The sequence below is a fragment of the Etheostoma cragini genome, chromosome 19, assembly GCF_013103735.1.
Source record: "Etheostoma cragini isolate CJK2018 chromosome 19, CSU_Ecrag_1.0, whole genome shotgun sequence".
In the NCBI taxonomy this organism is placed as follows: Eukaryota; Metazoa; Chordata; class Actinopteri; order Perciformes; family Percidae; genus Etheostoma; species Etheostoma cragini.
This window is the reverse complement of record NC_048425.1, coordinates 19117804-19132453: the sequence shown is the minus strand read 5'-3', so window position 1 is coordinate 19132453 and position 14650 is coordinate 19117804. Positions and strand designations below refer to the sequence as shown.

The 14650-nt window shown below is 42.3% G+C and overlaps 1 protein-coding gene across 1 annotated transcript in view; it reads right to left on the bottom strand.

Moving 5' to 3' along the window:
- plcb3 (phospholipase C, beta 3 (phosphatidylinositol-specific)) overlaps positions 1–14650 on the bottom strand; it is a 63359-nt gene that overhangs the window by 21987 nt on the left and 26722 nt on the right. Inside the window, exons 3-9 of the mRNA XM_034856523.1 lie at positions 6800–6868; positions 4551–4688; positions 3135–3214; positions 2990–3043; positions 2764–2836; positions 1569–1669; positions 1260–1426 (exon numbers count right to left, since the gene is read on the bottom strand). Coding sequence (XP_034712414.1) covers positions 1260–1426; positions 1569–1669; positions 2764–2836; positions 2990–3043; positions 3135–3214; positions 4551–4688; positions 6800–6868 — 682 coding nt within the window. The remainder of the gene's footprint in view (positions 1–1259; positions 1427–1568; positions 1670–2763; positions 2837–2989; positions 3044–3134; positions 3215–4550; positions 4689–6799; positions 6869–14650) is intronic.

The window sequence follows — 14650 nt, the reverse complement described above, 5'->3', positions numbered from 1 at the left end:
AAGTTAAGTTTCCTGGTAAGGTTAGCTAACATTTGCATGTGTTAGGGGCCCCGGTCAGTATTTACTACACGCTATATAAAGTACAGGAACTTTAGCAACCACGATTACACACCAACATGTGTGCTGTGTACGGTTTGTGTTTCAGAGCATACACACTTTGCAAAATCACCACCGCAGACCGTCTGGAGGGCGATGTACAATTAGTGAGATCTCTGGGTCTGACCTGCTGGGCTTCGTATAATCTTTATGAGAGTCATGGAGAGACTTATGACAACAACTGGGATGCATCTGGGACAACAGAGCCGGGGGGGGACACTGTCACAGGGTGCAGAGGAAGAAGATCGGGATGTACGAGAGGGTTTGATGCGCTACTTGAAAAGCTAAATAAAAACTTTTCTTTGATATATTGTCTCTTTCTTTTTAAGTAACAGTGTGCAATATTGGAAACAACATAACGCCCCTTGCAGCCCCTAATATTGAACAGTTGAAAAGTGAGAACAGTGCAGAGAGTAGAATCTGTCGGTGTCTGGCTAGATTTTTTTTTTTAAATGTCCCGTTTGTTCCGGAGACACACTCTGCACTCTTGTTTGCTAAAAACGCAGTGATCCCACCAATCAGCAGTCTGCAGATTTCCGCGTCACATTTTGGTATCGCCTCAGCTCGCTTGGAACCTTGACTGAGGTGGTACTAAAAAAAGTACCTTGTAGCAGGTCCCAGGGACTTTTTTTCGTAATGGAAACCCAAAAAGGCGCATAGAGTCGAGGCGAGTCGAGTAGATACCACGCAGTGGAAAACCACCATAAATGTATGTCATGTACTGTCTTTATTGGGACATCAAAGTACTTTAATGGAGTTCCAGCTTAGTTCTAAACACAGTGGGCTGGATAGTGGATCATCTTACAGATTTTGGCTTAACAGTGTCCAAGCAGAGAGGCTCACGGCAGCCTAAGAGGATACAGCAGCACCTACACTGAACTCTTGTTATCTAGTGAAAAAATATTACTTTATGTGACTTGAATCTCTTTGTTTGCTGTTTCTTTCCCCCGGATTCAATTCAATTCGATTCAGCAGCTAAAGGAGTTCACTCTTTCTTTGGATGATCTTTGGGGAGCATATTAAAAGGCAAAAAGGACCACGCATGATTTATATTTACTGCTATGATTCATTGCATTATTTAATTCAAACATCTGAGGAATGACAATAGCCTATTTTTACCTGAAAAACAGAATAGAAAAAAAAAAAAATCCAAAGTTACTGACCTCTCTCCAGCTGGCTGGCGTTGGTCTCATATTTCTCCATAATCTGTCGGACCTGCTCTCTTTTCAGCGGGGGGTACAGCACCTCGTTCAGTCTAGAGTCTCGCTGCCTGTGGTTAATGAAATCCATCAACTGGTCCAAAGAGATGAATGGTTTCCTCTTGGAGCCACTGAAGCAAGGAGAAAATGTACCATGTGATCACTTAGATAAAGGTTGTGAGCAATAGCAGCGAGCCTCAAATTATTAGATCCTCAAAATGGGGATTAACATAACGGAAAATCACAGCATATGTTGGTGAAAGTGTCACAAACCTTTCCTCAAAGATGCTTTGTATCTCAGGCCGGAGACAGAGGTTGTCAAGAAACTTCTGGAAGGCCTCCCATGTTAAATCATCTGGCTTGATTCCCTCTGCCTGAACAGAACAGAGAGGATTGTGTAGAAAAATATGGACGGAAAGACAAAGAAGGGTAACAAAATGACCAAGTGAGGATGAAATGCCAAGTTCAACACATGTAAATCTTGGCTTACACATGCCGCGGCTTTTCCATTAAACATGCAGGTCTCCACTATTGATCCCCTGATTTACAACATAAGTTGAACCAAACTATCAAGTAGTTTACAGTCTTTAGGTTGAAGATAAATATGCTTTCCAAAGCACCAAATAACATTGATGACAGTGTCAGTCGGGGCTCAGGTCCCCCTCAGTCTTTTCCCAATTTGTGTGGTCTCCTGTTCAACCAGCAAGAGGCACCAGAGTACAACAGTACAAAGAGAAATGCTGACAGTGCAGTTTGCACAATCTGGTCCCTCATTTTAAAAAGAAATGTCTTGTGACTCCAAGACTGATCTTAAGGAAAGATTGCACTGACTAATGACACACTACCAAACCGCAAGCCAGTAGTGCCTACGATACATTATTAGACAATCAGGTTTGAAAGAATGAATTAAGCCGGGACTTTAGTATTTTAACAGCTCTCTCTCTCTCTGTCTCTCTCTCTCTCTCTCTCTCTAGGAAGCCAAATGTATGAGGAAATATTGTGCAACTACTAAGTAAAGTACTTGGTATCTAGTTTTTATGCAAGCTCAATAGTAACACAAGGATTTAAAAGGATTGGTTTGACTTTTTTGAAAATAGGCTTATTTGCTTTCTTGCTGAAAGTTAGTTGTGAAGATTGACAACACTCTCATGGCTGTATGGTTCATATGAAGGTACTTAGCTCAGCCTTTCTCTGCAACAAAATCCACAGCATCTTTAAGGCTGTCTAATTACCATGTTACATTTTTTTGTTTAATCCGTATATTAAAAAAACAATCTCTGGTTGACAGTTAGTCAAAATGTCTGCCTGCAGCCTTTTTGTTCCCGTCCTTGTATTGCAAAGGCATGCAAAGAATGCTATGCAACACCCCAGGGTGAGTTGCAACTTTCTGAATCTCATGTATGGACCAAAACAATACATGCACATATCATGAGTAGCCGCATGGTCGGTGATCCCATTTGATGATTACCCTGTTATTGACGAGGCCACACTGCTCCAGAGCCGTCTCTACTCTCTTTTTATCTGAAAACATCTTGAGAATACTGAAAGAAAGACAAAGCATTTGGAGAGATAACAGTCACTGTTCAAAATAGGTTTATTATGAGTCAAGACATTAAGCCAGTGGTCAAGAGGAGACAAGAGAGAAAGTAGAAGAGAGACAGAGAAGAAGAATGGAAAGAAAAAGTGCTTCTCACTTCTTTACAGGAATCTTCCCATCCTGATTCACCTGCAGCTTTAACTTAGTGTACCTGAAACAGACAGACAGACAGAGAATTTAAAAACAATGATCTCAAATCTACAGTTCACTAATGTCAAGATAAGACACACAAAACGTCTTACGCTTTGTTGAGGAAGGTGTGCCGCGATGCATTTTGGGAAAGTATGTTTGTAGCCAAAGTGAACAGCTCATCTGTCCAAATCTGGAAACACAAGATGATAAAACAGGGATGCTTGACTGTTTGCCTGAATCCAAAACTAAGTGGAACAGTTTCTATATACAACACACACACACACACACACACACACAGGGGAAAAAAAAACTTTTAACAACTCCTAATCCCACGCATGCCTCTATGTCAACATCGTAAAGTGAGTAATCAGCATATGGCCTGGAGAAATAAAGAGACAAGTAGAGGGGGATAGGAAGGAAGCATGGATGGAAAGATGACAGGAAGGACAAAATATTAAAGGTCACATATTGTGATCATTTTTAGGTTCATACTTTTAGTTTAGGTTTTTACTAGAACATGTTTACATGTTTTAATGTTGAAAAATTACTTTATTTTCACATAATGTTTGTCTAAGTATTTTTTTATTCACCCTGTCTAAAATGCTTCTCTTTAAGCCCACCTCCCAAGCCGGGTTTACTCCAATTGGTCAACGTCAGCTTCTGCATCGGCACTATCAACGCCTTTGAATCGCCATTGTAGCCATACTGCACTGCAACGGTAACGAAGTCTTGTTTAAAGGCACATTTTCTGAATCCGAGCTGTCTGCATTTGTCTGTGGATTCTACATTTTGATACCTTCACACTATTTGTGAAGCATCTTGACCTGCTTTGTAAATTTAAGAACAAACAAAATGTAAATCTCACTTTTTGCGATAAGGGACCTTTAAAGGTACAGTGGGGCTTGAACGTTTGGGCACAAGAAAAGACGAAAAATCTGGAAAAAGGCATCAAATGACAAATTAGACATTTATATAATGTGTCATAAAAAGTTAGATTTTATTTCCGTCATTTACACTTTCAAAATTACAGTAAGCAAAAAAATGGCGTCCGCAAAAGTTTGGGCCCTCTGCAGAGTTTCTAGCATGCATAGACCTTAAAAGAGTAGTGCGTGACAGACAGCCCAAAAATCTCAAAGAACTGGAAGACTTTTGGAAGGAAGAATGGGCGAAGATAACTCAAACAAGAATTAAAGACTCTTGGGTGGCTACAAGAAGCGTTTCCAAGATGTGATCTTGCCAAAGGGGAGGTGTACAAGGTATTAACTCTGCAGGTTGCCCAAACTTTTGCAGACGCTATTTTTTTGTATTCTGTTATTTTAAAAGTGTAACTGATGGACATAAAATCTAACCTTTTGTGACATATTATACGTATGTCTAATCTGTCATTTAATGCCTTTTGGAGATTTTTTTCCATCTTTTCTTGGCTTCTTTATTTTTTACCTGGGGTACCCAAACTTTCGAGCCCAACTGTAGGTCCAAGTAATGTAAGTAGGTTATGGGATGGTGATGGCAGTTTCCATAATTACCTTGGCTGTATCTTCCTGCATAGCCTGGAAGTTAAGATAGGAGATGTTGACCAGGTCGTGGCCATAGACGACAGTTACCAGCTTCCCTTCAGCATTATCACCCTTACCGAAGCCCAGCACTTCCCGCAGCTTCTGGTCCTGAATTCACAGACCCACACACACACACACACACACACACACACAAACACACACAAACACACACAAACACACACATATGCATACTGTAGTTCTTATATACTCTTCAGGACATTGAATGTGAACAGGACACAGACTCAGACACAGAATATCGACCACAACACTGGTTTGACTTGTTCATACGAATTCTCCATCCTTTCCGCTCCTTATCCAGCTCTCGGCCTCCCGAGAACAGTAAATGTGATGCATGACGTGTAGCACTCCAATCTACATAACCAAACAACTCATTCCTTCTTTTTGGAGCACTCCTTCTTTACCACCAACTCTCTCCAACACTCAATGTCTCTCCATCAATTATGCATTCTCTCCATCACTCCCTCTCTACCGTGTCTCTCAGTCATTTCAATTAAAGTTGTTAACTTGGATGCCTGTTCATGAAGACAAACACTTCCAAAGAAGAGCACAAAATCTACGTCATTAAGCAGGATATGAGTTTAAAGGACCAGAACGCTCAAACTTTTAAAAAAAGTGTCCACGTGACTAAAGATATTACAGAGATCTCCTTATTAACCGTTTTCTTTGGAACCACTATCTACCAAAGAAATAGTCCTTGTAAAACAGTGTCTTCTGTGGATCAGAGCCTTTTATTCTTTTAAACTGTTGAAACAACATCAATATATTCGTATCTAATAAAGTTGATAGGGCAAAGTTAAAAAGAGATATTTATTGACATATCTAGCGTATACAGAGCTACATTAGTGTTTATTCAAAAACGTCTTTCAGGCAACATTAAGAGTGTAAGTCTAATATTCACTCTCCTGTTAGCTCTGGTCTGGTCTTTACTAGTCTCGCATGCAAGACCTTCTGGCGGGTCCAGACAGCATACCGGGATGGGAGACTAATGTGCTCTGGTTTATTAACCTTTATTTAAACCAATCACAGTTGTCTGGCGCTGCGCTAAACGCCAACCAAGTCAAAAACATGTTTTGGTGGAACATGTTTACGTTCAAACGTAGTTTTAATTGTGCAACAGAAAACTAAGATTGGACAGATAATCTAGCTAGCTGTCTGGATTTAGCCTGCAGATATCTGAGAAAAGGTTTACCAAAGTCCTCAGATTGGACAGATAGTCTAGCTAGCTGCCTGGATTTACTCTGCAGAGATCTGAGGACCAGGTAACCATAGTCCTCAGATTGGACAGATAGTCTAGCTAGCTGTCTGGATTTAACCTGCAGAGATTTGAGGACCAGGTAACCATAGTCCTTGGATTGGACAGATAGTCTAGCTAGCTGTCTGGATTTACCCTGGATTTTGTCCATCTGAGTTTAGAATTTAAACACAAAGAAAGAGAATGGTAATGGCCATCCGGACTAAATGAGTAAAATTTGGCAGAATTTCCGTTGGCAACTGACCAATCCTGGAAGTGGAATGTAGTTGATATAGACTAGGTCTTAACCAACTCCTGAGGAAGGTATCTGACTCGTTAGCTGTTAAACGCAGCTAACAGCGAGTCTAATGGTGTCTGTGTGCTCTTTGGTCTGTTTTTTTAGAGCGTTTTTGAGAGCAAAACCACTGCCTACCATAGCTATCAGCTAGATAGGTGGGGTTATATTCCATATATATGTTTTTTCCAGACATAACAGCTAAGGCTTAGTTTCAGTTATTGCAGAAACTACTGTTGCATGCCAAGTAAAAGTAGAACCAAATTGTAATGTTCCGTACTTTGATTATAGAGTTCAGTGAAGTGATAATGTTATTGATCAGTGCCTCAGTCAAGCATGAGTCTTGCACTATGTCAACACATCCGTATGTTTTAACCACTATTAGACAGTTTTATTTTAGCATCTCTGACTGCCAGATCTAGGCTCATTACACAATGACTTCCTAGCCAACAGTCACTGGTTATATCACTTCCTGTCTGAAGACCCATCTGTCAGCAGGCTCATTAGCGCTCCGTCACCTTAGCACCATTAGCTGAGAGAAGAAACACACACATCTTTTAGTGACAGATACACTTGAGAATTACATTTCTTGTCAGGGGACAAAGTTATCAACAGCAGGAGGTGACAGCTCTTTCTCTCTCTCAAACACACACACATACAAAATGAACCAACCTTTGGTAGTTTGGCGTATTTTCCTGTTCTGGTGTCCCTGATGGTGTTGATGTCCAGAATCTCCACTTCCTAAAAGACCAGACAGATAAATGAAGACATGTAATACAGAAGGGAAATGGATATGGTGTGATGAGTAGAAAAGTGTGTAAAGAAATTCAACATTAGCATCAGTAATTGCTAACTAAATGAATACATTATTTTTGGTATATTATTCCATGGGAAATGATCCCTCATCATGATATCTTTGCCACGCTATGGGGTGTTGTGCCGTGGATGGCAATGTTGATCGGTTGGTATGTCCATCAATTTGGTCCAAACTGAACTATCTCACTAACTGTAGGACGGATTGCCACAAACTTTTATGCAGATACATTACTGGTTCCTACAGACTTTGATAGTCAAAACAGGATTGTTGGTTTTAAGTGACATCTCTCAACACCTTTTGACAGGATAATCATGACATTTGGTGCAGACTTTCAAGTCTTATCTGAAAGAACTGAAATCACTTTGGTCAGCAGTATTTGGAAAGTTAAGGGATCCCCAAATACCTGCAAAACCAAAGACATTCCCGCGGCCGCTGCGTCGAGGAGTAAATGAAGCATGGTGGCCTGACAGTCCAGTGTTACACCAATTAGTTATGGTAAATCAGTCTTTAAAGTTTATGTAGGAAGCAGCAAGCAGAAATACTGCTAGTGATACTTTGTTTTAAGTATGTTTATGCTCCATCTAGCTGTCCTCCTTCCATTAAATTCACTTTTATCAGATTCCTCTGCTTCTGAAGACATAAAACACAACCAGTTACATATAACATCTGCGCGTGTGTGTGAATGTGCGTATGTGTGTTTGCGTGCGCGTGTGTTTGCGTGAGACAGTGGCCCAATCCCAAAATCACAGACTTTGGTGCTTGTTCTCGCGAAATTCGTAAGGTTTTAGGGTCATCCCAATATTGAATTTCAAAGGCGTTAGTACACACTCACCGAGCCTGTTCCTTGAGTCTGCATCAATGCAGACTTCCCCAAAGGGAATTACCCACAGTTCAAAGCGTTGTGATGTTTTCTGCGGCGACCATAGGAAAATCCGAACATTACAAAGCTAATCAAACAACAGCATGTCACCGACCACGGAGTGGAGCTGTTTGCTTGTAAAACAAGAATTTGAAAAAAATTAAAACCAGCCAGCTGTCTCCTGTACCTTGGCCGAGTGGAAAGCAACAAACTTAAAATGAAAATAACCAAGCCGGAAAGTGCAAGCAACTTGTTTGTTATTTAATGTCACCGTGGTAACATGTGATCTGGTGAAGTGCTGTCCCAATCCAACTTCTACCTATCTGAGACCATGTGGCCTCACACCTTCACTCATTCAGCACCTGAGATCGATTAAGTCCTGCAGTCTTTAGTCTTTAGGCCTCAGGGCTCAGTTTTGGATTGGGCCAGTAGGACACACAGAGACAGAATGTTCGGACAACTCCACAGACAAGCAGTATCTTAGATACATCTTTGGAATAGATTTGCATAACAGATGCTGCGACACAAATACTGATGGATGCATGCACACATATGCAAACAAGCGGAACAAACAAAGAGAAGATAGGAAAATAGGTGCACTACCAAACAGCATGCAAGGACCTAACGGTCCTTAGCCTGAAGGATACCATGCTCTGGAAGTGATATGAAGAAAAAAATGTCTCAAAAGATGAGAAAAGTGTGGTCATAAACACAGAGGAGGATGAGCTGTAAATATTTGTTTAGCCCTGCACTCATTCCCCAGGCTTTCTTCCTACATATGTCACTTATATCTCACATCATTTTCTCTTCATTGAGTGCATTTTTACTCCGTCTTTAGAAGCATAATTATAGAAAAAAATGTTTGTCTCTTTTTCTGTTATTCTCTGACTTTTTTGCCCTTGTTTTATCTATGTTCTCTCCATATTGAGAGATTCATTCTCTCCACTCTCTTGGTATTGAAACTCCAGCTTCCTCACTTCTTCTTCATTCATTGCTTTACTGTCTGTCCGCTCCCCTGGGATTGGACACGAGTAATAAAAAGGTCAAAAGTGTTGGAACCATAGGATTAAACTCTGTTTTATACTTTGTCCTCTGATTGGCCTGTGGAGAATACCTTACTTCCTGGAGGAATCCACTTCTGGGTCTGTAGGACACACACACACACACACACACACACACACCCTCTCCCACAGGCTGTGGTTTCATTCTGCAATTGCCATGGTGACTCCTTGGAGACCGCGGTAATGAAACTACAACTTTGTCTGCCGCCTGTGTGTGTGTGTGTGTGTGTGTTTCTCACTGACTAGTAATGTAAAACACACACACTCAACTCAAACGCGGCAACATAGTACAGGCCTATCCTCAACATGCAGGTCCCGACATGTCTAACATCCTGACCTGTTGAGCAAGACTGGGTGTATGTGTGTAGGTGTGTGCATGTGTGTGCATGAGTGGAAAAGGCTTGTAAGTCAGAAGACAGATGCATGAGACACAGAACCGTGAGCAATTCTTCACGAGCAAATCTTCACTCAAGAACAAATGTGTCAGCATGTGATCAGAAGTGTGTGAATGCCAACTGAAATGTGTGTGTTTTGGCACAAAATCCAATCAAATTTTATCGGTTAAGCACTTTAAAACAACTAAAGTTGATCAAAATACAAAAATACAACATTATTACACGAGTAAAAATAATACCTGTGCAATAAAAGCAATTAAAGTAAATAATAAAATGCAGTAAATGAAGTGTATCTGAGCACACAATGTGGCGCGCGTGTCCGTGTGAAGGTCGGTCATCTCCGAGAGCACATTCCTAACATATTCCGGCATTCTGCTCAGTTTGCATGTGTGTATCTGTGTGCTTCATTGTGTAACATTTAGCTAGCCGTGGCAGCTGTAGTGCTTCATTCATCTCTGTGCTTAGCCAAAACACCGCTCACTCATTTATCACTTCAGACACGGTTGCAGGCTCATTATTGCTCTAAGTGAGTCTGGTTGAGAGTTTTCCAGGAGTCATGTGGTGATAATGTGCTATAATTTGGTTTACCAATTTTTGATGGGCCGAAGAACTTTTCCTCAGCCTGCTTCATGTACTTCTGCTTCATTAGTGACTTCCAACATTTTTCAGAATGCACCACTCCTAGAGATTTTTGTAAACGTGTGGTGTGCACTCAGCGGTTTGGAGTTGACAAAAACTTTACTGCACAGCTTACTCCAAACAATGTAGGAGCTGCTGCAATGCACGCTGGTCTATAAAGTCTAGTAGAAGCTCATCCTCCCCTCTTTGGTTCTAAGGAAGTGAACCAACGCCATCACTGTTGATGTTTTAGGTAAGAGTCATTCGTTCCGATGTCAATCACAGAAGCACTGTTCTGGAGTTATTTCTGAATAGTGGTGTATTATATAGTCTGTTAAAGCTTTACTGCGTAAGTTTTTTAAAGCACCTATTTTCTGCTCATTTTTAGGTTCATAATTGTATTTTCAGGTTGTAACCGAATAGTTTTCCGTAGTTTCATTTAAAAAAAAAAAACTATATTTTTGTTGTACTGCACATTGCTGCAGATCCTGTTTTCACCCTTTGTGTTTAGGTCTCGGTTTTCTCCCTTCTATCCTATCTGTGTAGGGAGCTGCACATGCTCATTAGGTCGGTACGATCCCATCAGCTAGATAACTCTTTCTCCAGCTTTGGTCAGTCCAAGGCAGGATTAGCTGGGAGACTTCTTCTAGAACAGGGTTACAACAGGGACAGGAAGTAGAACAGGGACAGGAAGTAGTTGTTTTGGAGATTAGGGCCAACTAGTGGCTGTTAGAGCACTGTTTAGCCATTAGCTAGTGACGTAGAAAGCCGTGCAGATGTTGAACCCCTCACCTGGAGATTGAAGACAGAGGACATTCAGAAACCGAATATCACTCTAAACAGCATGGATAGTTATTTTCCCAAGTGTGTATGCGCAATGGAAGCACCAGAGACACAAAATAATCCCCCAAATCTCAGAAAAAGGGATTTTTTCATAATACGGGCACTTTAATATTAATGAACATCTGTACATTCAATCCATTGTCAAAGGAGCTATCAGCTATGGAGCTATCAGCTCCACAACACTCTCTCTGTCTTTCTCAGTATGGCTATGTTCAGAAGATTGTGGCTTCCGGTGACTTTCCTATGCAGAAGCTGAAGTAAAAATAATTACCTCTGAAGAGTCCATCATGTTTTTTTAAAATCCTCGTTCACTATAGCTTTAAATCATGATATATTTATTTAGTTAGCATTTACATAAAATAGTGTAAAATGATACTGAAACTGTTTTTATGTAAAATAATCAGATTACAAAGTTTGTTTTTGGTTTATATAAAAACCAAAGCAGATGATTGGACAAACATATCCCTGGGTCTGGTTTCTCTGGCTATTCAAAGCCAGACTATCATGGCTTTTCTAAATTAGTTAACCGAAACGTGTTTCTGGAAACATAAGCAAGAAATAGGACGTGCAGTTGCTGAATCTGTCTTTATTTAAGGTCAACAAAAGGTCAGTTTGAAAGATTTTTTTTCTCTTTTCCGGTTTAGCACTCCACCAATCAGATTGGTAATTGGAGTCTGAATGTGGGCAGTGCCCGCCTTCCAACAGAGAATGTCAGGTCCCCCAAAATGAAGGCCGCCGGCCCCTCTGGGCCCCTCAAGCCCACTCCGGAGGGATGATGGCATGGAACACACTGACTTGAGTCCCTGACCTCGCGAGACTGTCCAACAGCCAATTATCAGGTTAATAAGTCTGAGCCCTTTTCACTAGTAATGGAGATTAAATCATTTTAGCAAAGGCCCCTTTATAACATTGTTAACCAACATGTTTTTTTTTTAGGACAGGCTTGGTTAAAGACATGGCTGTAGACAGAGCACAGGATGCTCAGTAAGCCGAACAAGTTGTTTAAATGCCACTGTATCCCATTGTCTATTGGAGTACTCCATATAGTATATTTACATTTCTTAAAACCAAGATAAAGGCGTATCTTGCTTTCTGAAATGTTATGTTTCCAAACAAAATTTAAAAAAAACTAGAAATCTCAAAACGTCTGATCAAAAAGGAATAACAGTTTGCATGCAAACAAACTCATTGATGCAAATCCAATATATCCAACATGTATGGATGGGAATCAAAATTCAGAACCAGTCCATCGGAATCATATACCTTCGAGCTTAATTCCTTTCTATCAATGCCAGCATTTTTTTTGACAACTCAAACTTATTCATCTATGCTAATGTAAACCTGCGACAAGAGGAGTCATGTTGGAGAGGAAGAAATGGCCCAAAGTGTGTCTTCATTTCAAGAAAAATAAAGATGACAACAGTTCTTCTAGCTTGTAATCAGAATCAGCTTTATTTTCCAGGTATGAGGTCACATACAAGGAATTTTGCTATGGATTGTATTGCTCACAATTTGCTTACCCATACAAAACAACCAATATTTACACACACTAAAATATACATATTAATATATAAACACAGTAATATAGACTCGAAATAAACAGAAACAATATAGACCGGTTGAGACAATAGTGCAATGAAGAGTGCAAAGTATGCAGGAGTAAATTATAATTATGAGAGTTATATTTTAACCATGGAGCATAGTGTAAAGGGTGCTGGAATAAAAGTAGTATGTTATTTTGTAACTATTATGTTGCATATGAACAGTATGAACAGCTCTGAAATAAAGAATGAGAATGATTAATAAATAATAAGTGGAACCAGTAAACAGGTTCTGATTAGAGACAGTGTTGTTGGGTTATTGCACTCGAATTGAAATGGAGTTAATTTGTTAACTAAGGTTCGGGAGCAGGGCCACGCCTAAACCACACCTCTAATCACCAGACAAACCTACATATACTGTGCCTCGCAGCCAGACTTGTGTCTCTGATTGCTTGACGCAAGACGGTCGGCGTTTCACGCTCTCAGTGATAGATCCGGAGCTACAGGTACGCTCACCTGATGTCCAAGTCGATCTGTACGACGATCTATTGGAAACAGGGCATGTTTCAGTCACGCCGCAGCAGTCGGATCCCGTCATATGTCTCAACGGCGCCGATTGCGGTTTGCGGTCACCATGCCTCGGCCCCTCATTCCGTAAGGTCGGGAAATCGGAGCCGCGGGGATCTGCGTATACCCTCTACTTGTCATCAGCTTTCCTCCCTTAGGGGCGCCCGCTGCTCTCCTCGGCAATGCGCGCCGTCTTCCGCGGCGCGGCCGTCTCTATCTCCACAGACGTCACGCAATGTCGGAGACTTCACCGTGGCCCGCCTGCACCTGTACCTCAATGACAGCAGTACTGCATCGTAGCGGCGCTTCCTAGCCTCCGCTGCTACCCCGGAGGCAGCAGCCACCGGGTCTCCGGCACTTCCAGGTCTCCAGCCAGCGTCGGTCTCCAGCCAGCGTCGGCCGACGTTGTCACGCATGACGTCACGGTCCTCATCGGCCACAGAACGCATCTCCGGCTCCCCCTGGCGGGGGTCAGGTCGTATTTTCACCATGTGTCTCTCCTCTCCGCGGGCCTCCTACAACGCCGTTTTTTCTGCTATTGGGCCTTCGTCCGCCGTTAGTGTAGGCTATCATTGAATGACTTTCATTTTGGCGCACTTTGCCAGCGCATAACTTTGTATCTATTATCTTCTAATGTGACTGGTATTGCCTCTAATAATTAAAATGCTCACATGACTGCTTCTCTCTGGCCTCTGCGACTCCGGTCACTCCGCCCGCTTTGTCAGCCTCCATAGCTACCCCCTCCAGCAACAACCTCCGGGCCTCACGCACTTCTGGGTCCCCCTGCCTGTCATTTGTTATTGTTCACTTTTGACAGCTAATAACCTTGCATCTATTATATTCTACTGTGATTGTTATTGCCTCTATTCATTTCAAATGCTCACATGTTGACAACTTTTCTTTGGCTTCTGCGAATTTGGTCAATCATCCTGCTTTGTCAGCCTACATCGCTACTCCCAGCTGCAACAATCTCCGGGCAACAATCTCCGGGCCTCCAGCACTTCTGGGTCCCTACCAGCGTCGGCCGTGGCCAGGGGCGTCTTGCCTGACATCATGAGGCCTCTTCAGCCACAGCACGCTTAACCAGCTCCCACTGGTGGGGGTCAGGTTGTGTTTCCCCAGGTGCCTGCTCCCTCTGTCTGTCATGTCTCAGGCGATCTCTGCCTTTTTTCTCCCTGTGTTCACAGGCTTCATACAACCCATGCACATACATCCCTTCATCCCTTCCTCTACCCTTCCTTCCTTCTCACTTTTAAAGCTGGCCGCACTGCGATTTCTGTGGTACATCCAGCATCTCAAAGGGTCCTACCTACTATCATGCTCAACGATCCTTAGCCTTCTACTTTCCAACTGGTCTATCCGTACCCCCCTACCCCCTCCCCTTCTATTCCCCTACACCCAAAGGTTTTTTGCTTGTGTGTTGGCCACTTCTCTCTGGCCTAGGCGCTCCAGTCCCTCAGCCTGCTTCGTCAGCCTCCATTGCCACTCTCAGCAGCAGACACGTCAGCTGCGGTGGTTAAGTCGTTTTTCCCCATGTGCCTTCTCCCTCTGTCTGTCATGTCTCAGGGGTTCTCTGCCTTTTCATCCCTGTGTTCGCAGGCTTCACAAGACCCTGTGCACACGCATCCCCACATCCCTTCATCCCTTCATCTACCCTTCCTTCTGCTGTTTCGGCCATTCGGCTCCTGCTCCTCCCTTTCAGAGCTGGCCGCACTGCACTTCCAGTGCCACATCCAGCTGCTCAAGGGGACATACCTACAATCACGATCAACGATTCTTAACCTTCTTCTTTCCAACTGTTCTGTCTTTACCCCCCCCCCCC